Here is a 27,754-nt window from a genome sequence, read left to right on the forward strand (position 1 = left end):
AACGTTTTCAAATAATTTATTAGGAATTTAAAACTGAAAATAAAACCTGGAAAAAGAAGTTACAGATGTGGAGAGAAGAGACACCGGAGGGTGGTAACTTGCTGGCTTCGAAACACCATGTAACATCTTTAAAAAAAAAATCCCCAAACAAATCAGAAAACGGAATTCCAGGGTCCTGAGCCCATGGTTGGGTCCAGTGGGGTGGAAGGGTCTGGGGATGAGGGAGAGGGAAGCTAAGTGTCTCAGGACTCAGCTCAAACGTGTAGAAAATTAAAAATAAAAACCAATAAAATGCAGCTTCTCTTTTATTAGGAAACATTAAAAAAAAAAAAAAACCCAAAACACGAACAGCCGCGCATCTCAGTAACAAAGATTATTGCTTTGTGTTCTCAGGGCTGATAGGTTAAGCACCTCACACAGACAATTAACTCTCCAAAGGCAGGGTTTCCGGGTAGGGGCGATGCTGGGGAAGAGAGCTCAGGCCCTGGGCCTCATAACTGGGGGACAGGGACACACAGAAGGGGGATGGCAGTGGGTGGGCCTTGGCCCTGCCACGCCAGCCAGGCCACTGTTCATGAAGGTCCAACGCTCTGAACCTCTTTTTTTCCTTAGAAGGGGGCTCTGGGGTGAGGGGCTGCCAAGGGACTCTGGCTGTGGGGTCATCCTGGTGGGAAACTTCAGTGAGAGAATGTGGGGGTTCCCTGAGACGCCCTTTGCTTTCCCCTGGGGTCTGCCCTCACCAGAGCGTCCCCTGGTGCCCACTCATTGCGGGGGTGGAGGGGGAAGGGGGACAGACTGAGCAGAAACCATGAAGACCCAACCTAGGTAGGGAGCAGGGGAGACCTTTGGAGAGTTAATTCCTGTCCAGCAGTGTCTCTGGGCAAGCCCTGCTCTTCTCACGCCCTTTGCCCCCACACTGGGTTTTTGGAGTGGGCAGGTCCTACCAAGGCCTTGACCCCTGAGGGCCTGAGAGAGCGGGCCTGCCGTGGCCACAGCTGAGGCCTGCAAGCTTACAGTAACGGTGTCTGAGGGGACAGAAACAGGGGAGGGGGGAGCCCCTCACCCCCGAGGGGTCTTAGAGAGGGGTGGGCACATCACCTCACAGTATTTACATATGATACAGGACGGGATGGTTCCAGGGGCTCGGCCTGGCCTCCCCGCAGCCCTGCCCTCCTCTCCAGGGCTGGAGGGAGGCGGCCAGGGGCCCACACCCAGATAGACACTTTGTTCTCAGCTGGTGGGGGGCACCTGGCCCCTTGCCCCCTGCGGCCTGGGGCTTCACATTCGCAAACCTAGAAATAGTTTAAAAACGGTTTCTTTAAAAAAAAAAAAAAAGGGAAAGGGTAAAGGAGGGGAAATCGGAATAAAAAACAGGGGTTGGGCTGCGGCCTGTAGCAGGCTCCCTCCGCCTTCACTCTAGCTATGCACAAATCCAAAAGCGTTTTGGGGAGGGGGCGGTCCTAGGGGGGCGCGGCACGGAGGGAGGGGCGCGGCAGGGAGGGATGGACCAGAGGGCTGGGGTGGGCAACCGGCTAATCCAAAATAAATAAAAGCAGGGCCGGGAGAGGGGCGGGTGAGGACGGGGGCAAGGGCGAAGAGGGGGACGTTAGTAGGGGAGCCAGACGCTGTCGGGGGCAGCAGGGCAGGGGCCGGGCCCGGGGAGTGGGGGGCAGGCAGTAGCGGGTCCGAGTCGCTGCAGGGGAGGGGGCGGCGGCTGCGGCTGAGGTCTCCCGCCCCCTCGCTGGCTCACTCGTGGTCCTCAGTCAGCTGCAGGCTGGGGCGCTGGGAACACAGCCAGGAGGTTATGGGGGCTCCCGGGGCACACGCAGCCCTCCCCAGTTCTCTCCCAGAAGAGCTTTGTTCGTAAACTACCCACTTTCTTCTTCTTCTTTTTTTAGAGACAGAGTCCAGCTCTGTTGCCCAGGCTGGAGTGCAGTGGCAGCGATCATAGTTCACTGCAGCCTCAACCTCCCTAGGCTCAAGTGATCCTCCTGCCTCAGCCTCCTGAGAATCTGGGATTACAGGTAGTATCTGGGACTACAGGTGAAGGCAAACACACTCTGCTCATTTTTGTTGTTGTAGCAGAGATGGGGATTCACTATATTGCCCAGGCTGGTCTCAAACTCTTGTCCTCAAGCCATCCTCCTGCCTTGGCCTCCCAAAGATCTGGGATTACGAATGTGAGCCACCGCACCCAGCCAGACTTTGCACTTTCTGGTCCCTGGTTGGATGGCTCTTTCCCCAGATTTTGAATGGTCAAATGTCCCCTTCTCAGAGATACCTTCTCTGAACCCCACATCTAAAATAGCCCTGTCATGCACAGTCTGGAATTATCTCATATGTTCACTTGATTTTTGTCCTGAGAAATGAGAGAGGACTTTGTCCGTCTTGTTCATCCCTCTTTCCTGGAATGGGGCTCATAAATGAATGGGTGAATGAACAGAATGTCATGGGCTCACAGTCTCCCACCATCTGGATAGACACTGTGATGGCCATGTACACAGTCCCATAAGTCAAGGTATCCTGTTGTTTTTTGTTTGTTTGTTTGTTGAGGTGGAGTCTTGCTCTGTTGCCCAGGCTGGAGTGCAGTGGCCTGATCTTGGCTCACTGCAGCCTTCGCTTTCTGGGTTCAAGTGATTCTTGTCCCTCAGCCTCCCGAGTAGCTGAGATTACAAGTGCGCACCATCACGCCAGCCAAGTTTTGTATTTTTAGTAGAGATGAGGTTTTACCATGTTGGCCAGGCTGGTCTAGAACTCCTGACCTCAGGTGATCCGCCTGCCTTGGCCCCACAAAGTGCTGGGATTATAGGCGTGAGCCACTGCGCCTGGCCAAGGTATCCTGTTTTGATAGCTGTGTACTATACCACTGTACACACACTAATTTGTTTAACCACTCTCCTTTTGATGGATATTTCAGTTATTTGCAATTTTAAAAATAAATGCCTAGAAGTGGAATTGTTGGGTCCAAGGGCATGAATGTTTGAAACTGGGACAAACATTGCCAGACTGCCCCGGGAACCCCTGAGCCACTGTACTTACTTGCTTCTCCCATATCTTGATCAATGCTGGGCAGTGTTCATCTTAAAAAATCTTTGTGGCCGGGCCCGGTGGCTCATGCCTGAAATCCCAGCACTTTGGGAGGCCGAGGCAGAGGAGGATCGTTTGAGCCAGGAGTTCAAGACCAACCTGGGCCACATAATGAGACCCCATCTCTACAAAAATTTTTTTAAAAAAACTTAGCCAGGCATGGTGGCATGCTCTTGTGGTCCCAGCTACTTGGGAGGCTGAGGTGGACGATGGCTTGAGCCTAGGAGTTCCAGGCTGCAGCAAGCTGTGATTGCACACTGCACTCCAGCCTGGGTGGCAGTGAGACCCCATCTCTATTAAAAATAATAATAATATTAGGGCTGGGCACGGTGGCTCACCCCTGTAATCCCAGCACTTTGGGAGGCCGAGGCAGATGGATCACTTGAGGCCAGGAGTTTGAGACCAGCCTGGCCAACATGGCAAAACTCGTCTCTACTAAAAACAAAAAAAATACCAAAATTAGCCAGGTGTGGTAGCACATGCCTGTAGTCCCAGCTACTCGGGAGGCTGAGACACGAGAATTGCTTGAACCCAGGGGATGAGTTTGCAGTGAGCCAAGATTGAGCCACTGCACTCCAGCCTGGGCGACAGAGCGAGACTCCGTCTAAAAAAATAAAATAAAATAATAGTAATAATAATAAAAGATCTTAAAAAATCTTTGTGGCCTGCGCTGGTGGCTCACACCTGTAATCCCAGCACTTTGGGAGACCAGGGCAGGAGGATCCCTTGAGCCCAGGAGTTTGAGACCAGCCTGGGCAACACAGTGAAACCTTGTCTCTACAAAAAAAGTTAAAAAATTAGCCAGGCATGGTGGCATGTGCTTGCAGTCCCAGCTACTCGGGAGGAGTCTGAGGTGGGAGGATCCCTTGAGCCCAGGAGGTCTGGGGGACAGAACGAGATCTTGTCTCAAAAATAATAATAATCATCATCTTTGCCAACCTGATAGGTGGGATGTGAAGCCTTACGGTTGCTTTGATTCTGTGTTTAAATGGAGTAGGGTGAGCAGATTTTCATCTTTATTGACCACAGCTGGTATAAAGATCTGTCTCCCCTGGGACTGTGGTTCTTGAGGGCAGGGATGGGGTCTGTGTCCCAGATTTGATGGCCCAGGACAGGCTTCCCCAGTGCCACCCCACCACCTGCCCACCCCCACATCCTCACCTCCTGCCACCGTCCCCTGCTTCAGTGGTACCCATTGGTGAAGGCTGTGGCAATCAAAGGGCCCTGAAAAGGAAATAATTTGACTCCTAGATTCCTGGGAAAGTAGAGGAAGATCAGGGGCTCCTTCTCTCTCTGCAGGACATCTGAGGTGAGGCGCAGACCTCTCTCTACCTGTCCGGATCGCCCCCCCACTGCAGGTCTGCCTGGCCGGATCGCCCCCCACTGCAGGTCTGCTCAAAGATTCTCCAACAGAGGGCCAGGGAATCTGCACAAACCGTACCCCGGAATAAACCAGGGCAGCCCTGGAATCAAACCTCCATGCGAGCAGAGATGCCATGTGTCTCATTTGCACCTACAGCCCACTATGCCTGGCATTCAGAGACGATAACTAAGTGCCCACTGAATGAATGATAACCCCCACAGTTCTTCCTTAGTGATCTTTCCCCATTTATCCTCCCTCACCCTCCTTTTGCCCCCAGAGACAAAGAAGGTCTCTCCCTTCCCCAACTTGGGGGTCTCTCAAGGTGTGGGGGGTGAGATGGAGGCCGCTGGGCCTGGCCACTCACCCCAAGACTGTGGCCGAAGCCGGTGCTGGGGGCGGGGCTGGCGGCGCTGATGTAACTGCTGACCCCCGAGTCCTGGTTGGCCGCCCCATAGAGCTCGGCCATGGGGCCGGGGCTGGTGGTCCCCAGGAAGCCCCCTGTGCGGCTGGGAGTCGAACCTGGAGGGGGAGCCATCGTCCAGGGGTGAGAGCCTGGCAACCCAGAAAGAAGACGGTGATAGCCCCGGTGCCCTCTGCCACCCCACGGCACCCCCTCAAGCCTGTCCCACCCACCCTAACCTGGAGCCCCACATTTCAGAAAGTCCTGTGGGCCCACCTCCTGGAGATCTCCCCACGCCTATCCACCCAGTCACCCCTAGCCCTGACCCCCATCATCTCGTCTGACCACTCAGCAGCCTCACCTCCTGAGCCCCTTCCCAACCTCTCCCCACCTAGCAGCTAAATGCATGTTCTAAACCCTGACCTGCGTCCCTCTGCTACTTGCAATTTCCACTGTCTCCCCAACACCCGGGCTCCTCCTGCCTCCGTTTTCCACTTCCCACTTCCGCACTCTCCCCACCCACTGGCCTCCAAGCCTTTGCATATGCTATTCCCTCAACCAGAAACACTTTTCCTCCTCTTTGCCTTTGAATGCAAAGTTAAGAGGCCCTTCCTCTTGGAAGCCTTCCCTCGCCTTTCCTAGAGGCCCCAGCTGGGACCTCCTCTGGTACCGGACTCCCCGTAGTGCAGCAGCATCAGCCATCAGCATTATTGCCTTTTTAATACCTGATGCCACCACCAGGCTGCAAGCCCTGGAAGGCAGAGACCCTGTAAGTCTTTTTTTTCTTTCTTTTGAGACAGACGGAGTCTCACTCTGTTGCCCAGGCTGGAGTGCAGTGACGTGATCTCAGCTCACTGTAACCTCTGCCTCCCGGGTTCAAGCGATTCTCCTGCCTTGGCCTCCCGAGTAGCTGGGATTACAGGCGCGCACCACCACGCCCAGCTAATTTTTGTATTTTTAGTAGAGACGGGGTCTCACCATGTTGGCCAGGCTGCTCTGGAACACCTGACCTCAGGTGATCTGCCCACCTCGGCCTCCCAAAGTGCCAGGATTACAGGCAAGAGCCACTGCACCCAGCCGACCCTGTCAGTCTTGCTGAGGGCTGGCTTGCCCATGCTGGCACGATGCCCCGCACAGAGCAGGTAATCAGGTGATACTTGAGTGAATGAACAAGTGTCCCTCTGCAAAGGGGTGGCAGTGGCCTCCTCCCCTCCCCTGGACTTCTCTGCTCCCTGCGCTCCCTCATCTTTCTTCCTGCACCTCAGAAGAGCTCACCTGTCCCTCGAACCACAGCTGCTGCCGCCGCTGCTGCCGCCATTGGTCCGTAGGCAGTGAGAGGAATGGCTGAAAGGAAAGGGATGGGCACATCAGCATGGCGGTGAGGGGCAGAGATGGGTGAAGGAGGCCCCTACCTTTTAGGCAGAGCCTGTCCAGCCTGGCCCTACCTCAGAGGGTTCCATGTAGCCCCAGGGTCAAGGCAGAAAAGGCTACCTTGGGCCACCATCTGTGTCCTGACCTGTGGCATGGATGGAAAAAGGTGGGAGAGAGGACAGCTTCCCAGTGAGTAGCTGAGCCTCAATTTCTCCCCTGGTCTGGGGGGACATGCTTGAACAACCCAAAGCTCATGGAGGGTGGAGGCAGGGCACCCAACCCTGAGAAGCTGCGAAGGTTGCCCGCAGCTGCCCCCTTCTCCAGGATGCCCTTGGCAAAACAGGGATCACTTGGCCCAGAGGTGCCTGGGAGCTCACGTCCTTCTTCGCAGCCCATGACAGCTAGTGATAGACAGACACGGGACAGCCCCCCAGGCCTGCTGCCCCCAGGTAGAGCGCCCAGGGGTCAAGCTGAGGCTGGGCTCCCACTGAGGACATAGCTTTGCACCACACCCTCTGCTGCCTGTCCTGCTCCCCTCGCCCCTGTCTCCTGAGAGCACCCCAAGGGCCTCCCTGACCACCCAGAAATGACCACTGCCTCCCCCAAATCCCCCCAGCCTCTTTGTTTGCCATCTCCTCTTCAGACACAGGCACCTATCCCCTTGTTTGGTGTCTGCCATCATCGTCACCTCTGCAGCACCTAGCACCTTGCCTTGTACACAGAAGGTGTTTAATAACTGCTGAAGGAGTAGAAAGGGCCTCTGCTTAAAACACCCAGTGGCTTGAATGGCTTGAGCCTGGAGCTCCCTGGGGCTGAGAGGTAAGCACCTCCTCCTGTGAATCTTTCCTAAAACTTCATACGGTGGGCTCCTTCTCACTCAGATGCCACCTCCTCTAAGAAGCTTTCCCTGAATACCCCCACTCAGGCGGCCCCTTGTCCCCAACCATAACGCCTTAGCTTTAATTTCCTCATGGAACTTCTCACCCTCCAAAGATATCTTTTTTTTTTTAATTAATTTTTTTGTAAGATAGCGTCTTGGAAAGGCCGGGTGCGGTGGCTTATGCCTGTGATCCCAGCACTTTGGGAGGCCGAGGTGGGCGGATCACCTGAAGTTGGGAGTTCAAGTCCAGCCTGACCAACATGGAGAAACCTCGTCTCTACTAAATAAAAAACAAAACAAAAAAATTAGCCAGGCGTGGTGGTGCATGCCTGTAATCCCAGCTACATGGGAGGCTGAGACAGGAGAATCGCTTGCACCCAGGAGGCGGAGGTTGCAGTGAGCCAAGACTGTGCCATTGCACTCCAGCCTGGGCAACAAGAGCACAACTTCATCTCAAAAGAAAATAATAATAATAAAATAAAATAAAAGATAGGGTCTTGGTATGTTGCCCAGGCTGGTCTCGAACTCCTGACCTCAAGCTATCCTCCTGTGTTGGCCTCTCAAAGTGTTGGGATTACAGGCATGAGCCACAGCACCCAGCCCAAAAATATCTTATTTGCTTTGGGGATACTCAGGTAAGCCTTTCTTGTTTTACTTGATTTTTTTTTTTTTTTTTTTTTTGAGACAGAGTCTAGCTCTGTTGCCCAGTCTGGAGTGCAGTGGCATGATCTCGGCTCACTGTGACCTCTGCCTCCTGGATTCAAGTGATTCTCCTGGCTCAGCCTCCTAAGTAGCTGGGACTACAGGCACGCATCATCATGCCTGGCTAATTTTTTTTTTGTATTTTTAGTAGAGATGGGGTTTCACCATGTTGGCCAGGCTGGTCTCAAACTCTTGACCTCAGGTGATCTGCCTGCCTCAGGTTCCCAAAGTGCTGGGATTACAGGTATGCACCACCACATCCAGCTAATTTTTGTATTTTTAATAGAGATGGGGGTTCACCATGTTGGCCAGGCTGGTCTCGAACTCCTGACTTCAAGTGATCCACCTGATGCGGCCTCCCAAAGTGCTGGGATTACAGGCATGAGCCACCACCCCCGGCCTGTTTACTTGTTTACTGCTGTCTCCTTCCTCTGGAATTTCAGTTCCAGGAAGACAGGAACCTTGTCTGTCTCACACACTGTTGTGTCCCCAGTGCCTGGAGTGGTGTCTGGTACAATGAATATTTATTGAATGCATGAAAAAACCACCCAAGTCTCCTTTTCTCCAAGGCTAGAGGAAAGTTCAGATCCTAGGTGCCCAAGCACTGTTGATCTTGTACCTACTCCTTTGCCTGCCAAGATATCTCTAAAAGGGACATTTCTTCTGTCATTTCTTTAAGGCCAGGGACTGGGCTCTGAGGTCTGTTGTTTGGCTCATTTAGGCATTTCCATAAAGTCAGAGGAGCCAACCCCAGCATGTGCTTACCACACTAAAGAATGACTTATTTATGTAATAAGTATTTGCTCCCCTCTCTAAATTGCAAGTTCTGTGAGATCAGGGCCTGCCTCTGTTTTATCCCTGCTCTGTCCCCAGGATCTGGGAGAGCATCCTGTGCACAGTAGGTCCGTAACACATGGTGCTCTGTTGCCCAGGCTGGAGTGCAAAGATGCAATCATGGCTCACCGCAGCCTTCACCTCTTGGGCTCAAAGGATCCTCCCACCTCAGCCTCCCAAGTAGCTGGGACTACAGGCATGTACCACCACCACACCTGGCTAGTTTTTTATTTGTTTTTTAGTAGAGATGGGGTTTCACCATGTTGCCCAGGCTAGTCTTGAACTTCTGGCCTCAAGGGATACTCCTGCTTTGGCCTCTCAGAGTGCTGGGATTACAGGCGTGAACCACCACGCCCAGCACACATAGTTCTTAAATGAGTAACAAGGACCTCCTTCCAGCCCTCCACCCCGACAACTACTGGCCAAACTCTCCCTCTTTTCAGGGAAGAGCCTCTGTCACCTGCATCTCTAGGGTTCTCCTCCCCACCCCTTCCTTCACTCCAGGTTTCTCTTCCTCTCCCCCATTTTGGGGGAACCCTGAGCACCCCTTGGAAGGAAGGTCTTATCTAAAGCAGGGTCCATGCTCACGTCTTCCACACATGGCCAGGTTGAGGGGAGTCTGGGGGTGGGGTGGGGGAGAAGCAGGTTGGATAGAGAAACCCCGTGCAGCCCACCCCACGTGCTTGCAGTGTCCTTGGCTCAAGGCTGGCCCTGCAGCTGAGCTGGCTAGCCGAAGTGAAGGTGCCAGCCAGGAAACCGGCCCTCTGTCACCTTCACCCCACTTGTCTAGAAGTCACTAAAGGGCTGGATTCAGCCTTTGGCAATATTTCATTTGGCTCACAGGGTTTTAAACATTTAGAATCTGTTGCCAACATTGAAAAATAATGGAAAAATTCATACGAAAGCAAAAGCCAGGTTTCTGGCATCTCTAGAAAAACATGAGATCTGAGCATAGTGAGTCTGTATCCCCTCCCAGCAAGAGTCGGCTGGCACCGAGGGCAGGTATGCCCACGCTGGTGTGCAGATGTCCCCACCCAGCCCACTTTGCAATGAGTTTGAGACCCTGGCTTGTTCACTGCGGGATCCCAGAGCCTCCATGGAGCCTGGCACACAGGAGGTGCTAGATAAATATTTGCCAAATGGATGAATGACTGACTTTGCCTCCATCTGCTTGGCTTGGCCCTATGCCCCACCCTTAAGGGCCATGTAGCCGCCCAGACTGGCCAGTGCCCAGGCACAGTCTGCTGTGTCCCCACAGCCAGAGGGCTGGCAGGCAGGAGAAAAGGATCCCGTTAGCTTTCCCCAGGAAACTCCCTGGGCCCCTTCTCTTTCTCCCCATGTGGCCTGAGAGGTATACAAAATCCGAGCGACTGACCTGTAAGCTCGGGGAGGACTGGGGCGCTCGGGAGAGGGGTCCGCTCTACACGGAATTCTAAAATGAAACGTAAAACAGCTTAGGAAGAAGCAGGGGAGGCCCCTTGGACATGGCCCAGGGAGGACAAATGCACCCACAGGGACACTGGGTGAGGAGACAGGCCATGCACAGGACCCAAGAGTTGGGGAGGGGGAGAGCACAGTTCCCAGAAGGCAGGGGAGGGCAAAGGAGACAGACACAGAGGAGAGACAGAGAGAGAGAGCAGAGTTGCCACCTATACCCTGGGCACGGGGCAGGGCTGGAGCTACGATTCCAGGTGTTTGTTTCCTTCTTTTCCGTTTCTTTTCTTTTCTTTCTCTTTTTTTTTTTTTGAGACGGAGTCTCACTCTGTCGCCCGGTCTGGAGTGCAGTGGTGTGATCTCAGCTCACTGCAAGCTCCACCTTCCGGGTTGATGCCATTCTCCTGCCTCAGCCTCCCAAGAAGCTGAGACTACAGTCGCCCGCCACCACGCCCGGATAATTTTTTGTATTTTTAGTAGAGACGGGGTTTCACTGTATTAGCCAGGATGGTCTCAATCTCCTGACCTCGTGATCCGCCCGTCTTGGCCTCTCAAAGTGCTGGGATTACAGGCGTGAGCCACCGCACCCGGCCCTTTTTATTAAAAAAAAAAAAAAAAAAAGACAGGGTCTCACTCTGCTGCCCAGGCTGGAATGCAGTGGCATGAACACAGCTCACTATACACTTGACCTCCTGGGTTCAAGCAATCCTCCCACCTCAGCCTCCTGAGTAGCTGGGACCACAGGCGCACAACATCATGCCTGGCTAACTTGACAAGGCAAGAGACATAGGCATAGAGACAAGGCCTCACTATGTTGCCCAGGATGATCTCAACCTCATGGGCTCAAGCCATCCTCCCGTCTCAGGCTCTTAAAGTGCTGGGATTACAGGCGTGAGTCACCATGTCCAGCCTCGGGTGTCTCTAAAAGGCTTACAATTTGATTATTACCAAAAACATCTCCCAGAATCCTCTTCTCGTGCGTGTGTGTGTGTGTGTGTGTGTGTGTGTGTGTGTGTATGTGTGTGTGTGTGTGTTGGTGGGGGGGGGGCGGGGAGCCTGATGAAAAGCGACGGCCCTAGAGTAGGTAGAACAGCTCAGGCTTGGGTTCAAGTCCCAGCTCTGCCACTTCCTAGTTGGCTCTTCTTAGCTTGTCATTCTTCCTCTCTGAGCCTATGTCCTCATCTCTAAAATGAGGATAAGCGTCCTTCCCCCATGAGATTATTGACAGAATTAGGCAACGTCCCGTACACAAAGTTCTCCAAGCTGAACAGCCCTGAGGCAGAGGATGTAAGTGCTTAGGGGCCCTCCAAATAAATAAGACCCCCAAGTAAATAAATAAATAAATAGCCTTGCAAAAGTTTGGTATTTCTTATTTCAAAGAAAACTGCATTGAGTAGTCATCATGGGAAGTCCAGAACTTTGCTGGGCTTCCTGACATTTACTTTCAGGTCTAGTGTTATCTTTATGTTGGCTTACAAATAAGCGTGGTAATGATAATGCTTTTCAATTGGTTTTCAGCATTTAGGGTCTCAGCATAATACCTTGTCTGGACTTGAAAGAGCTCAGCCTAGAGCCTGGCCATTATAGGTGTCTGTGATGATGCAACCAACAATGGCCCTCGGAGAGGCCCCCACTACAAGCCCGATGCCCTCTCTGGTGGAAGTGGCAACCCTGGAGTCGGGTGTGGAGGAGAGACAGGCAGGAGGCAGGCAGAGGATGGCCTGGGAGAAAACAGTGCCATGCAGGGCCACGCTGGGAGCCCCTGTCCCCAGCTTCTGGGGAGGGGTTTGCGGGGGATGGGTGGGGAGAGGCCCTCTTTCCTCAGACATGCCCTTCCTTCCAAGCCTCCAGCAAGCAGACCCCCAGCCATGCACCCCTAGACACCACCCTGAGAAGTCAGACTGCCCGGGAACCAGGGGCATGCTGGCAGCAGAGGGATACCGAGCAGGACTTACCGGGGAACTGGTAGGTGTAGCCAGGGGCGAGGCCTGTATAACTCCGGCTGGCGTAGGTTGTGGCTTGGAAACCTGGGTAACCTGATGGGGCAAGGGGGCAGTGTCAGATGTCTCATCCACAGGGCGGATCCTGATCATGGAGAAGGACCTGAGCCACTCATGTCCCCTCACCTTCCTTTATCATGAATAATAGCTACACCCTCCAAATACCTTCTTCATACCAAGCCCTGTGCCGAGCACACTGCACACTATTATCCCGTTAAACTCGCCTTAGAGGTAGGTACTGTTAGGCGCCCCATTTTACAGACAGGAAACCGAGGCTCTGAAAGGTGACACTTTTTGGCTGAGAATAATCCAATGCTCTTCGAGCTCTGGCTCCTGCTTCCCTCCTGTCCTCATCTCCTGCACACTGCCCCTCCCTCCCTCTGCTCCAGCCACACTGGCTTCCTTGCTGTTTTTCAGCTTTGCCAAGCTCATTCCCACCTCAGGGCCTTTGCACATGCTGGTGCCTTTGCCTGGAGCACTCTTTCCAGATGACTGCATGCCTGAGTCCCTCTCATTGTGCAAGACTCCAAAACATCTTCCCATAGTTGCCCTCCTTCCCATCAGCTACAATTTCTATCATGTCACCTTGGCTTTTCTTAGTACTGATGATCATTATCTGAACTTATATCACGATTTTTTTTCTTTTTTCTTTTTTAGAGACAGGATCTTGCTCTTTTGCCCAGGCTGGAGTGCACAGTGGTACAATCATAGGTCACTGCAGCCTCAAACTTCTGGGCTCAAGTGATTCTCCTGCCTCAGCCTCCCCAGTAGCTGCGACTACAAGGTGTGTGCTACTATGCCTGGCTAATTTTTAAATTGTTTTGTAGAGATGTGGTCTTGCTATGTTGCCCAGGCTGGTCTCGAACTCCTAGCCTCAAGTGATCCTCCTGCCTTGGTCTGGAATTACAAGCATGGCCAGAAAGTACTCATGATTTCTTTAAGTGCTGATTTTCTGTCTTCTCAAAGAAAAATCAAATAGTTAGCAATAATGGTGCAATTAAGATTAAAATTCAGATCTGACTGGCTCCAAACCTCTTAACCACCGATCTCACTATTTGTTAGATAATTTCTTTTTCCACTTTTTTTTTTTTTTTTTTTTGAGATGGAGTTTCGCTCTTGTTCCCCAGGCTGGAGTGCAATGGCGTGATCTCGGCTCACCGCAACCTCCGCCTCCTGGGTTCAAGCGATTCTCCTGCCCAAGCCTCCCAAGGAGCTGGGATTACAGGCATGTGCCACCACTCCCAGCTAATTTTGTATTTTTAGTAGAGACAGGGTTTCTCCATGTTGGTCAGGCTGGTCTTGAACTCCCGACATCAGGTGATCCACCTGCCTCAGCCTCCCAAAGTGCTGGGATTACAGGCGTGAGCCAAGGTGCCTAACCTCTTTTTCCACCTCTTAAATGAAGGGTGAATACAGCTCATGAATCACCTTAGAATAAAACTTTCTCAATGTTCTAAACAAAACAAGGTGAAAGAGACAGGACAACTAACTACAATACCTGATTCTAGCCTGGATCTTGTTCTGAAGGACAAAAATATTCTATAAAGAGCATTACTGGGTCTGGCCGGGCATGGTGGCTCATGCCTACCACCACAACACTTTGGGAACCTGAGGTGAGAAGATTGCTTGAGGCCAGGAGTTCGAGACCAGCTGGGCAACATAGTGAGACCCCGTCTCTACCAAAAAAAAAAAGAGCATTATTGGGTCAATTGATAAAATTGGCAAATAGAAAGTAGATTAGATAAAAATATTGTATCAATTATAAACTTAGGAAGTTGATAACTAAACTATGGTTATATGAAAGAATATCCCTAATCTTAGGAAGCATCAAAGGGTAAAGGGCCACGATGCATGTAACTAACCCTCAAATGATTCAGTGAAAAATCACAAGTCTGTGTGTGTGTATACATGTGTACATACATATTTGCAAACACACATACACACACATATATACACATAGAGTAAAACTGATCAAGCAAAATGGGGGCAAAATGTTAAGAACAGGTGAATCTGATAACAGGGTATATGGATGTTCTTTGTACTGTTTTATTTTTGCAGCTCCTCTGAGTTTGGGATTACTTCCAAATAACATGTTAAAGAAAAAGAAAAGCTTCAAGGAAGACTGTGCCCTATTTGGAGGCTGCTCGCCTCCCTGACTTCTGACCCTCTAGCCCATGCTGTGCCCCCTCCTCTGAATTCCCAGAGTACCTCTCTGTGTGCCACTACCCCATGCCTGGCATAAAGACCCCCTTGTACGCTTCTCTTTCTGTGTGTACACATCTCATCTCCCCAGGGAGCCTATGAGCTTCCTGGGGGGCCGAACTCAGATTTACCACCCTCAGTCTTGGACCCAAAGTACAGCTGACTCCTGCTCAGCTTTCAAGGCTCATGGCAGCCTTCACCTCCTCCAGGAAGTCTCCCCAACCTCCAGGTGGGTTTAGGTGCCTCCTTGGGCCTCCCACAGCCTCCAGTCACTCTGTAGTGGCAGTGCCCATTTACTCCTGTCTCCAACTTGAAGGAGAGCCCCATGAGAGCAGGCTCTGCTTCTCAGAAGTTGCTCAATAAATATTACTTGAATGAATAAGACCAGGGAGCCTTCCTTTTGCCCCCTCCAAAGGCCTTTGGGCCTTTGCAAATGCTGTTCCCTCTGCCTGGAACACTGTTGCCCTTCCCGTCTCTCCAGCCTTCCCTACTCCACCCGCAGACTCAACTTAAATGTAACTTCTTTTCCCACTTCTCCAAGTCATGGTCAAGTTCCCTGTGACCACACTCTCTCGGCACCCTACACATCTGCATCTGAAATCTATTTATCTTCTTACTTGTTTTCCCTGCCAGATTGTAAAGCTCCAAAGAAAGTCATTGTTGCAGTTCCTGGCATAATGTCTGGCATATAGAGTTGCTCAATAACTGTACTGGATGGATGAATGGATAGAGGAATGGACACATGGAGGGATGGATGGACGAGAGAATGGACGGATTGACAGGACCAATGAATATGGTTGGACCTTTCTGCTGGCTACCACCAGAGGGCAGCACCCCCCAACCAAACCACCCCACCTTGGATAGGACTGCCAGACCCGACAGATCCCTAGTTCCCACTCCTGCCCAATGACTCAGACAGGAGGAGGGCAGACCACAGAGGAGGTGCAACACCCACACAGCCCCTGCTAGCCCTGGGAGCAGTTCCGGCAGAAAGAAGCCGCAGGCGCAGGCTCGCGCATACCCAGCATGCCGATGCCCAGCATGAAGGCGTCCATTCCATAGGGCATGACTCGAGACCTCCCCCGGGCTGAGCCCGTCGGCGACATCACCTCCTTTGGCTGAGCTTTCTTACATTCCACCTGCAATGAGACCTGGCGGTTAGTCTTTCCCACAGAGCTACAGTCATTAGCCCTCTTGTTCCCTGAAAAGCCTCTTTATTAATTTTATTAATTTCACTGTCCAGCTGAAAACAATTTCATGGTTATCACTGATGGAGCACTCACTATGTGCTGGGGAGTGTGTAAACGGCTTTGCATGCAATCGTTCAATGAATGCTTACACCAATACTATGATGGAGGAGCTTTTCCAGTCCCATTTGACAGATGTGGAAACTGAGGCTCAGAGAAGGGAGGTCATCTGCCCGATTAACTACTGTGTGACACTGCCTCTCTGTCTAGGTTTTCAGGGGTTGGAAGAACTGGCTCTGCCTCCACTCACTCGAAGCCCCTCTGCCTGCCTTTAGAATCTCAGAGCTTCCCTGGCAGGCCCCACAAGGAGCCCAGTCTTCTCTGTGCCTGTGCTCCAACCAATCCCAACTCACCATGTTTTTGTTTTTGTTTTTGTTTTGTTTTGTTTGAGACAGAGTCTCACTCACTCTGTTGCCCAGGCTGGAGTGCAGTGGCACAATCTCAGCTCACTGCAACCTCCACCTCCCGGGTTCAAGCGATTCTCCTGCCTCAGCCTCCTGAGTAGCTGGGATTACAGGCACGCACCACCATGCCTGGCTAATTTTTGTATTTTTAGTAGAGACAAGGTTTCACTGTGTTGGCCAGTCTGGTCTCGAACTCCTAACCTCACGTAATCTCCCCACCTCAGCCTCCCCAAAGTGCTGGGCTTACGGGCGTCATCCACTGCGCCCAGCCCCAACTCACCATTTTGTTGTTGATTTCATGAAAATGAATTTCACACACTTTCTCCACGATGTCCTCACTCTCAAACGTGACAAACCCGAACCCTACAGGTTGGACAAAGGATAAAGGCAAGGTCAGAACCAGAGTGCAGGGTCAAAACTCAACCCCAGGTCATACCAATATCCCCGCTTCTCTTTCTCTGGCGAGTGAGAGTTAATGAAAGGCTCTGCTCACAGCCTGGAATCCTCCCAACTATCCACTGAGACAGGGTTTCAAGTCCCAGATTACAGATGAGGAAAATAAGGCTCAGATAAGTGAAGTTACTTGCCCAAGGTCACACAGCAAGTTAGAAAGTGGTAGAGCTGTGATGAGAATACACTCAACATGCTTTTTCTAGTCCTCAGGTGTTTTCCAAAGAGGGAAGAAGGAACACACATGCACACTCATTTAAACTTACACAAAGGTGTACATGTCCAAACATACAAATGTACATAGACACACACACATTCACGCATGCACACACCTAGATACCCGTGTATCACACAGACTCTGAGGGCTGCTCTACACATGCAGTTACCCTGACATACCAGATATAAACAGATATTTAGGCACAGATACCCCCTTTTGCACAGATACAAATACACACACACACACACACACAGAGCATATACCCCACTCCCAAAATGGACTAAAAGTCCTGAAACAACTGGAGAAACAACCCCATCTCCTCCTGGGTGTGCCCCAGCAGCTGGAAAGGGATTTCTCAGAAAGTAAGGCCCTCGGGAGAAAACCAGCCAGGTGGCGCACACGCACACGGTGTGGCCCAGATGGTCACAGGTTCAGAGGCAACGGGGCTGGGGGCTGGGGGCTGGGCAGGAGGTGACTGCCTGGGGCTGTGGAGTCAGCCTGACCCTGGGCGGCCTGGCCTAAGCTCTGGTTACCAGGGACAAGGTAAGCCCGGGCAGAGGCAGACACCACTAGGGTGGGGGTAGGAGACTCAGTGGGTTGCGGGGACTGGGTGGGGGGGTGGGTACTCCTCTGTTCCTCTCATGTGTCTGCAATTCGGCAAGTTTCTAGCACAGGAAATGGTGGGACAAAAGCCTTCTGTAAGGCCAGGCCCGGGAAAGGACGCAGATCCTGGGGGATAGGATGTCAGGAGGCAAGATGAAAGGGCAGCTGTGACCTGCAGCCCCCTGGCTGACCACGGGGCCCAGCCTGGGAAGGGGGAGGGGGCCACACTCACCTCGGTGCCGGTTGGTGGTTTTGTCAAACATCAGCATGGCGTCGTCCACCTGAAACACAGCCTGCCATGGAGGACCCAGTAGATACCAGCGGAACCCACCACCACCAAGGAACAGGGGCTCTGGCAACCCACTGCCCTCTTGCCCACTCCAGGCTTGACCTTCAACCTGCTCCCTGCACAGGGGACAACTTTCCTTCTGCAACCCCACTGAAAACCCTTTTCAATCACCACCATCTCAATGCACCAGCCTGCATTTATTAAGCTCCATCGTCCTCCCAACATTCCCTGCATGGTAAGATCCCCATGGTGTAGATAAGAAAATAGGCTCAGAGAGGTGAAGTTGCCTGCTCAAGATCACACAGCAAGACCTTGACCAAGCTGGGGAGGCACAGAGAAGATGCTAGAGAAGGAAATATGGGAGGGAGGAAAATGACAATATGGGGAAGCAAAAGCCTCATCCCTTTCTGTAAAAGGCCAGGAGGACAGCAACCAGACTGGACTCCCCTCTCTGGCTACAGATCTTTTCCTCTAATTGAGGTTTCCTTTTGCTAGAGGCTGTAATTAAAGCAAGTAGAGTTCAGTGCCTGGGCTGCTTTGCCTCCCACTGACTGGGGGAGGGGAAGGAGACTGGGGAAGGGGGAGGATCTACATCATCCATCTTCTCTTGGACCCCAGTCCACTCTTGTTACTTCCTCTAGGTACCCCTTGGATATCCGGTCACCAAAGGCCTTGGTGCCACCTTCCGTTTGCCTGCATCTGGTGCCTCCTCCTTGCCCTCTTTCTTAGCTAAGGTCTGAGTCACCTTTGGTAAAAATCAGGGGCTGCCTCTGATAGCGAACCCAATCCTACTCCAGGCCCCAACCCTCCCCCAAATGACCAGACATCCAAAGGATTAAAAAAAAAAAGAAACTTTTCTCAAGCCATCAAGCCATGGGTAACCAGCCTCTTCCCTACTCTCCTTCCCTCTACTTCCAGGCCCATCATCCACCACCTTCTTTTTTTTTGGAGACAGAGTCTTACTCTGTCACCCAGGCTGGAGTTCTGTGGAGTGATCTCGGCTAACTGCAGCCCCTGCCTCCCAGGTTTAAGCAATTCTCCTGCCTCAGCCTCCCAAGTAGCTGGGATTACAGGTGCATGCCACCACTCCTGGCTAATTTTTGTATTTGAGTAGACATGGGGTTTCACCATGTTGGCCAGGCTGGTCTTGAACTCCTGGCCTCAAGTGATCCACCCGCCTCAGCCTCCCAAAGTGCTCGGATTACAGGCGTGAGCCACCAGGCCCGACCTCATCATCCACCTTCTAAAGGCCCTCCCCTGCCTCATTAAAGACCCTGAACTACAGTGATCCTCCAGCTCTCCTTAGGCATCAAGCTACAGTGGGCCTCTGACTCCCACTGGGAGAACCAGGACCCCACTGAGCCAGGAGGCAACAAGGTCCCTGGAGAATCTCATGACATCTCTCTTCTCAAAGAGCTGCCTGTACTGGGGCCCATGCAGCAGAGTGGCACTCTCACTCCCATCCTATGGACCCACTCTGAGTCCCAATCCCAAATCAGCTGGACCACCCGAATGGGACAATCATTTCAGGTTCAGCACATCTTCCCTACCCCTCGCTTAACCAATGAAAAACAGAAACCCAGAAAGAAGGATTGTGATCAAAGCACAGGCTTTGAGTAGGACGGGCCTGAGTTGGAATCCTGGATCCTGCATTTGCTGGTTGGGTAACCTTGGGCAGGTGACTTGATGTCTCTCTGGCTTTGGTTCCTCATCTGTGAAACAGGCATAACAGTGTCTGTCTCACAGGTTGAAGTTAAATGAAAGACACTTTTTTTTTTTTTTTTGTGGAAAGGGTTCTCGCTATATTGCCCAGGCTAGTCTTGAACTCCTAGGCTCAAGCAATCCTCCCATCTCACCCTCCTTGGTAGCTGGGACTACAGGTGTGTACCACTGAGCCTGGCTATGAGAGGATTTAGTGAGATAGTGCATGTAACACTCTTAACTCACAGCACCCGGGATACAGTAAGTGCCTAATAAATAATAGCTATTATTGTTATCTTTACAAGGGAGGGACTTGCCCATAGTTACACGGGGGGAACGTGGCAAAGATGGGGAGAGAGCAGCCAGATACTACTGGCTTGAAGGTTGCGTGAGGACAGCGTCTGTGTCATTTAGGGCCATGATCACCATCCTATTGAGCACCTTGACTGGAGCTCAATCATTTTTTGAATGAATGAATGAATGAATGAATGAATGAACGAACCAGCCACACCCTCCCCCCTAATCCTACAGGTCCGAGTCCCTGCCTGACCCACAAATGGATTCAGCCCAAATCCACAACTTTTCCCACCTTCCTCCACCCAACCCTGCAAGGAAAGCCACCATCCCTGGCCCCACTACACCCTTCAACCTGGGCCTTGGCGGGAGAGGCCCCTAGTGGGACGGTGGGGTTGAGGCCAGGGCAGGCGGCAAGGAAGATGGCTGGGGGTCCAGGTTACCCCCACCGGTGTCCCCTCCTGGGGCCAGCTGAGGGGAGGGAGGCTCCCGGCCCAGTGTCCTTAATAGGCTTTGGTCTCCATGGGAACCCGAGGGCAGGGGGGATCGGGCGGGGGGAGGGGAGGCGGCCGAGGCCTGCTGACCAGTGGGAGCCGAGCCGCCAAGTTCGGCGGCCGCTAAGCCTGAGTGGCAGCCATGGCGGCTGACCATTGTTCCCCCCTCGGCGGCGGCCCCTCGATCCGGGCGGGGGGCCCCCCGCCGCGGGGCCCTTGGCATTCCCGGCTGTCCCCCTCGCTCCCTGGCAGCCTATTCTCCGGCTCCCCCTGGCCTCCCCGGGCCGGTTTCACATGCCAACGCCGATTTAGGCCCGAACAAAAGACGCGGCCGCTGACGGCTTCTCCTGGGGCCCGGTTGCCATGGCAACGCCGGCCCCGGGGGCAGGCGGCCTCCAATCACAGCTGCTGGATCAGATTAGTGCGAGCTCTAATGCTCGGCGCTCAGACACAAAGACACCCCGCCGCAGTCGAGCCGGGCCTGCTGCTTCCCAGGAGCGCCCTACCCTCTGGGGCCCAGGCCCGCCCGACCTGCCCTCCGTCCTGGACCCAGGTGCCCACCGAGGCACGAAAGCCGAGGCCTCTGGTCCCCACACCACCAGCCTCAGCTGGCCAGGGGGCACCTCCCCCCCACACACAATCCCAGGCCCATTTCCCAGGCCACGTCCCCCTTCGCTTGCCTGGGGGTGACTCGAAGTGTCTTGATGGGAAAGTAGAGACCCAGCCTCTCGCCTGTCTCACCTAAAAGAAGAAAGACCAGGGACCCCGGCCCCAAGCAAAACAACCCTCTTTCCCTCCTAGACTTCAAACCTAGGCCCCTCTCTGCCATCTCCCCATGGGACCCCAAAGTTCACATTCTCCACCTTTCAGAGGACACCCTATTGTCGGATGTCGCCACAACATCTACCTCTTCAGAGGCCCAGAAATTAAAGCTCCATGCCCCTTACAGCTCACAGCCAATCCTCTGGGCCTCATCAGGAATTGGGGGGTGCTCTCATCAGTTCCCCCCAATACCCAGGGGACCAGCAGCCCCCCAGCTCCTGCTCCAAGCTCCCCACCTGTGCAAATAGGGTGCCGAGTGCAATTGGGAGTCATATTTATTGCCTCCTTATCATCCTCACCTGGAAGGAGTGGGGAAAGGTTCAATAGCCCGTGGCCTGGACAGGTGCAAACTCCCAGGAGGCCACGGGGTGACTTGATTGAACTGGCTGCGGGAGCACTGCCTCCCTTGTGAGAATGAAGATAAGTAAGAGAAAAATACAGTAGAAGGGCAACAACAGGGCCAGCTACTGTGTGGCTTCTCTGTCCCTAGGGATATCCTGAGTCTGAAGCTCACAGATGAGCCAGGAGGCTGCAAGGTGGATTGGCCTGGTCTCCCCCCACAGCAGGATCCAGCCCCACTCTCATCTTTTGCAGGAATGGAATGACCTGGCTGGATTCGGCTTGCTAGTGCCCCATTCTACAGTGTGTTCACAGCCCCAGCAGCGAGTGCCCCCAGTTTAAACCCACCTTCCCAAACTGCTCAAAATATTGCTTCACGTCCTCCACTGTGGTGTTCACCGACAGCCCCCCAACAAAGATCTTCTTCGTTCGAGTCACCATCTGTTAGGGGAGGGAATGAGAAAGTGGGCATCTGAGTCCTGTGGCCTACCGCCACCAGCAGGGGCTCGAGCCCCCCTGCCAGGATGCCAGCTGACAAGCTCTCTGTGGCCCCAGCCTCTTGAAAGGCCTCCCCCAAGCTCCCTCTTGGACCCCCGCCTCTAGGCCTGTCATGGGCAGCTGTGCACCCACACCCTGGCTGGCTCGAGTGTGCCTCCTTCCTGCCTCCCTCCTTAGAGACTATGTCCAGAAAATGCCTTCCCTAAGGACTAACACAGGGAAGGGGGCGGGCCAGTGACCCAGACCCATGCCCTAGCCCTAACTCTAAGACCCCACTGGCCCTCCTGGTAGACCCCCCAAGCTCCATCACAGAGTCTCCCTGAACTCAATGCCGACATTTTCCTTGTCAGCCTCCTCCCAACACAACTTCTGGCAGCCCCATGGCCCCAGCCCTGTTTTAGGAAGAACACATGGTCCTAATTACCCCAGGAGCGCATGGCTAATCCGCGGCAATTCCCAGCCCCATCCTAACACTAAAGCACCTTCTGTCACCAAACTGCTTAATGGAATTAACCCAATTCCGACCATGTGCTCCCTGGTGTGGCTTCCTTCGAATACCTGCTTCATAATTGCTTTCAGGCCCTCTACTGGACCCTTCCAGAGATGCCCCTTTCCTGTCTCCCAAAACTCTTCTTCTCCTTCAGCCCTGGAAGGAGTTGGGGGCCTTGATGGAATTCACTGGCCCGGAATCTTAAAGAGCTCTAGTTCCACCTGGCAAAGGAGGAAACCGAGCTCTCCTGGAGAGGGACCTCGTCCTAGGACCCATGATAAGTCAGTAAACTCAGGGGTCCTGACCCCGTGTTCCGCAATCAGTCTCTCCTTCTGTCCTCTATATTCAATTGCTTCAAAAGGAAGACCTGGTAGTTGCCCTGAGGCCTGGAATAGACTCTTAGGCCCCTGCCCTGCACCAAAAGTTTTTTGAGTGTTGTATTGCTCAACTGCTCAGAAATCCGTTTTCTGCGCACCTTGCCCCTCTCACCGGGAAAACTCGCCAGAGCAGCAGGGTAAGAGAGCATTGAGAAAGCAGCCACAGACATCTAAACTGAAAGTCAACAGGTAACACAGTCTGTGGTCCCCTCTGCCTCTGCAAAGGGTGACTGGGGGGATCCAAGGGTAGCTCCCTAGCCTGCCTGTAGCGCGGCCTTAGAGTCTAAGTCTGGCCTGTATTTCACTTCCAGAGGCCTGGGCGTCAAAGCTGTGGTCTATGATGTTGGAATTAGACTCAGGCTCCAAACTCTACTGGGTTCAAATACAGGACGATGAATCCTCTGAGTAGCTCCCCTTTCTCCCAAAACACACAAGCCCCTCTCCAGTCCACCCCAGAGCTCACGTGGAAAGACGTGTAGTGTCTTCAGGCCACAGAGCAAGGACGTCAAGAATCCCCTCTCCCAGCCCAGCCCATTCCACAAACACTCCAAGCAGAGGTTCCAGAAGCATCTTCCAGAGCAGGAAATACTGGGAAAATCACTGCCCAGCATTGCCCATAGTAAGAGAGCTCCTCCCAGACATAGACACACCTACCTTGGGCTGTGCTCGTCGAGGGAAGGCCACCTTGGGGTCAATCTACAAGAAAAGGGAGAGGTAGAAGGGGTCTTGGTTATTGCATTTTTAGAATAGTGACCACACAGCCTTCAGCCCTCAGGACCTCTCTCCTCCCAGGACACAAAGGTGACGGAAATCACAAAAGCCTCTAGGAGGACAGAATAGTGGTTAAGCATTTATTTTCATTTTTTTTCAGACAGAGTCTCACTCTATCACCCAGGCTGGAGTGCAGTGGCACGCTCTCAGCTCACTGCAACCTCTGCCTCTCGGGTTCAAGTGATTCTCCTGCCTCAGCCTCTCTAGTAGCTGGGATTATAGGTGCGTGCCACCACACCCAGCTAATTTTCGTATTTTTAGTAGAGACGGGGTTTCACCATGTTGGCCAGGCTGGTTTCAAACTCCTGACCTCAGGTGAGCTACCAGCCTCGGCCTTCCAAAGTGCTGGGATTACAGGCATGAGCCACCACGCCCAGCCAGTTAAGCATTTAGACCCTAACGTCCCACTGCTGGGTTCAAATCCCATTTGCACTGCTTCCCAGCTGTGAGACCACGGTCAAGTTATTTCCCCTCTTTGAACGTCAGGGTCAAGTTCACCTGCAAAATGGGCAAATAATAACACCCACCTCAAAGGGTCATCGGCAGATTATTGGAGATAATGCACACAAAGCACTTGGCATGGTGTCTAGCTCACAGCAAAAACAAAAACATAAAAAATGTAAGCTGTCTTATTCCTTCAAGTATCAGGTAAATCGAGGGCCTTCCTTGCGTAACTGACTTCACACAGATGACCCATCTAGGTAAGGTATGCGATTCAGGCTTTGGAAACCCTGCAAATGGGAATACTCTTTGTCTGCAAAAGGCCACAAGCTGAGAGTTCATAACCATCAGGAGTAGGCTCAGTTCTGTTTTCCCAGTACTATCAACATCAAACAGCTCTCCTTGAGGCTGTGAGCAAACAGCTCCCTGATAATACAGCTAGGCTTGGGGCAAGGCAGAGTGCAGTCTTTGGTGACGTGAAAGGGCATGCGACTTGACTTAGAAACTCTGGGCCTCTTGCCAAGCCTGTGATCTTGGTAATGCACTCGAACTCTCTGAGCCTCAGTTCCTTCATCTGCAAAGTGGGGACAATCACACCCGCTTTTCCCGGGGGCAGCTGCGGGGAATCAGATGAGATAACGCGGGTGAAAGCGGCCCTTTGTGAACTGCCCTTCATTGCACAAACAAAGGTGCTATTACCAGCAGGCCACCTTTGCCCTCGGCTGTGAACAACCAGAGGGAAAAATCAAGATGCATCTGGGTGTACTCCTGGGTACTATAGCTGTATGACGAACAGCAAAAGACAGGGCATGAGACGCTGTGATCCATGCAGGGCCTACAGGGCCAGGTCAGGCCAGAGCTTTTTGCCACCCACATGGGTGGACGTCATTCATAAGTTCACCAGCCAATCGCAGGGAAGATCTATCTTTTCCCAAAGTTCCTTCTGTTCAAAACTCAGCCTCTTTCTAGGCGGCTGGCTCTGGCTTCTCTCTGAATGGCACAGACCAGGAACTAGCCTCCTACAGGCTCCCCCACTGGAATCTGTCCACAGAGATGGAACCTCCAAAATCCACACTAGGGCAATGCCTCCTCTCCTGCCAAGTCCCACTGGGCTCCAGGGAAAAATCACAACTGCCCATTTCTCCCGCCTGAAGTTTCAATTCCACACCTTCACGGACATGTCCATCCTTCTATTTCTCCCACAAGCAGCCTCCCCAGCCACCAGCGCACCACACAGTCCCCCTACACAGACCCCAATGGGGAGATGGTACCCAAGCCACGTTCTCACAGACCCACGCACACCCCATCCCTGACACACCCCACCTCCACTGTGACTCACAGCTGGCAACATAAATAAAACCCAACAAGTAAATAAAAGGTGAAAGTCAGGACTCAAAATAGACTCCCCACAGTAAACCTCCCTCCCACCCCCTTTCCCAGGCTGGAGGACGCCAAACACAGACAAAGCCCTGGCCCTTTTCGGCCCCATCTCCTAAGGATACTCATCTCACCCTCCTTCCTCCCTCATTCTCTTCCTCTTTATCAATCTTCCACTCCTCCATCCCCCAGCCCCTAAATCTCAGCTTCCTCAGCACTGCAGAAGCCATCAGTGCATTCTGAGGACAGGGGATGGTAGCAGAACAGGCAGCTTGATGGCAGATAATCACCAAAAACAATAGGCCACTGTCTCTCCATTTCCAGGCTTGGGTCACTCAGGCTGCGCCAAGAAGATCCTTTCAGAGCCGGCAAAGTTGAGGCCTGGCCTCATTTGCTCATTACTGCGAGCGGGAACGGGAGCCACTGGGCAGAGATAACAGGAGCTGGGGACAGGCGGTAATTTGACAAATTCTTGGGCACAAGCAGCTATTGTTGCAGGTAAACAGGAGCCAGGGACTGACCCAAGCAGAGAGGCCCAAGGCTGGGGGACAGCCGGGAAGCATGGAGAGAAGAGATCCACACTATCCCTGCCCCCGGCAGACAGACACCCCCATCACATGGGGGTAACCCCCTCCTCTGACTTTTCTCCTTTTCCATCTGCCCTGGAGCCAGCGCCCCCTGCAGGGTCTAAGACACGAAGGAGCTGTGGGACAACAGCAAAATGTTCCATGAGTTTGAATGCCAACCAAGCAGCTTCTCCTAAGATCTAGTCTTCCGAAGGGTCGTTTCCAGGCAAGCTAGAGCCCTTCTCATAAATCCCCTCCGTGGGCAAAGCAGGTCCCTGTCTTCCACACAAAGCAAGGAGCTCATTGACCAAAAGTCGGGGGAGGAGGGAAGGAGAGAGGGAGGGGGCTTCAAGGGATGCTTTGCCATTGGTCTGGATGAAGAGGGGGTGTCGCAGAGCCAAATACTAGTTAGAGTTCACAGAAGCCACCGAGTGGGTCAGTGCTACCCTGACTCACCCAATTTGGGCTGGGGGAGGGACCTAGCCCCACCCCAAGCTCTGCTCTGAGGCATCATGATTAGTACTTCTAGGGAGAGGGTGGCGGCTGCCTCTTCCCTCACTAGGACTAGGGGAGGGGGGATGTAGCATCTCATGGCAGGCCAGGGATTTTTCTCCTCCCTCTCCCCCCCAACTCTAGTGACAAAGTTTCAGAGCATGGCAGCCCTCTTACTCAGAAAAACTCCCTCCTTCCTCACGGACCCCGTCCAGCTGTCCCCTGGGGAGAGTCCTGACCCTCTCCTCCGGCAGCCTCCCTCTCCCAAAGGACCCCCGAAGCCCCGAGGGCCACTCACTGTTTTGGAGTCGAGCTCGTGCCGCGATTGCGCCAGCACTTTATCCACCCCCGCCTGGTCCATGAAAGTGACGAAGCCGAAACCCCTGCGCGCCGTAGTGAGGGAGAGGCAGATGGTTACAAGGCAGTGAGTGGCGGGTGGAGGGGGGCGAGCCGGGAGCAGGAGGAGGGGGTGAGGGGCTCACCTGGATCTCTTGGTCAGGGGGTCCCGCATCACCAGACACTCCTTCACCTCCCCGAACTGGCCGAAGTATTCGCGCAGCCCTTCTGTAACCACACACCCGCCTTCGGACCAGCCCGGGCCCCGCGCCCTTCCCCCCTCCCCCGTCCTTTGCCCCCGGTGACCCCGGAGCGGCCCGGCCGCCCCCGCGCCAAGCTGCCCGCGCGCTCTCCACTGCCGCCGCCCCCCACCGCCCTCGCCCCGTTCCCGCTGAGCCTCCTGGCGCCCACCGGGGCCCCGGGAAGCCGAGGGCCGTGCTGGGCTGGAGGGGGGACAGCTCCGGCCGGGTTCCCGCCGCTCCGGGAGCAGCCTCACAAAAGTTTGAGCCGCAGGTGCGAGCAGAGTTGGCGCTGCCGCCGGCGGGTCCCGGGCGCCCAGCCCACCCCCCGATACCCCCTGAACCCCTCATCTGCTCTCCTCCACCCGCTGGGCCGGGTGCGCTAGCGGATCGCCCTGCGCTTTCGGGGTCTCCGGGCGGGGCGCGAAAGAGGGCGCGAGGGCGCCCGGGGTCAGCAGGGCGCAGGGCCGGGCTGGGGTGTCCGGGTCCGGGGCGCCGGGGGGTCCGGGGTGCCCTGCCGGACCGGCGGGCGCTCCCGGGTTCGCTCACCCTGCGTAGTCTGCCAACTGAGTCCCCCGATGAACATCTTGCTGCGGGAGGAGGAGAGACACAAAGGGCCCGCGTGAGCGCCGGGCGCCAGGGCGCAGGGGGCGCGGGCCCGGGCCCCGGGGAGGCCCGGCCCGACCCGGATCGGCCATGTTGGCGGGGCCGGGGCGGGCGCGGGCCAAGCAGGCCGGGCCGGGCCGTACCAGGGGTCGTGCGGCGAGTCCGGGGAGGCGAGGCCGGGCTGGGGCGCGTCAGTCTCCATCGGGAGCCGCGGGCGGCGCGGGCAGCGGAGCGGCGGCGGCGGCGGCGGCGGCGGCGCTCGGCGCGGGGCAGATGAGGAGCGCGGCGAAGGGGGCCGGACGGACAGGCCATGCTGCCCCCTCCCCCGACCCCGCTCGGGCGGGCGGGCGGGGACGGCCGAGGGGAGGGCCCGCCGGGGGCCGACCTGCCGGCTCCTCCCCCCGCCGCCCTGCGCGCATAAAGCCCCG

General features: G+C 54.1%; 1 protein-coding gene across 8 annotated transcripts; it reads right to left on the reverse strand.

The window, feature by feature from the left end:
* MSI1 (musashi RNA binding protein 1) lies at window positions 1-27,652 on the reverse strand. 8 transcript variants are annotated; one of them, XM_054528312.2, is made up of 15 exons: window positions 27,470-27,652; window positions 27,270-27,310; window positions 26,628-26,709; window positions 26,444-26,528; window positions 23,153-23,194; window positions 21,482-21,574; window positions 17,427-17,475; window positions 16,205-16,287; window positions 15,295-15,412; window positions 12,027-12,107; window positions 10,013-10,069; window positions 6,126-6,194; window positions 4,815-4,969; window positions 4,249-4,311; window positions 1-1,782 (listed from the first exon to the last, which is right to left on the reverse strand). In XM_054528312.2, exons 1-14 carry the CDS (start codon window positions 27,526-27,528, stop codon window positions 4,270-4,272), a joined length of 1,056 nt encoding a protein of 351 aa, XP_054384287.1. In that variant the 5' UTR covers window positions 27,529-27,652; the 3' UTR covers window positions 1-1,782; window positions 4,249-4,269. The 8 variants fall into 8 exon arrangements, with proteins under 8 accessions (XP_054384287.1, XP_024112722.1, XP_054384290.1 ...); XM_024256954.2 differs by having other exon boundaries at window positions 4,815-5,002; window positions 27,470-27,601; XM_054528315.1 differs by lacking the exon at window positions 10,013-10,069 and having other exon boundaries at window positions 27,470-27,601.
* Window positions 27,653-27,754: the final 102 nt, after the last annotated feature.

Source organism: Pongo abelii, chromosome 10 (assembly GCF_028885655.2).
Source record: "Pongo abelii isolate AG06213 chromosome 10, NHGRI_mPonAbe1-v2.0_pri, whole genome shotgun sequence".
Lineage (NCBI taxonomy): Eukaryota > Metazoa > Chordata > Mammalia > Primates > Hominidae > Pongo > Pongo abelii.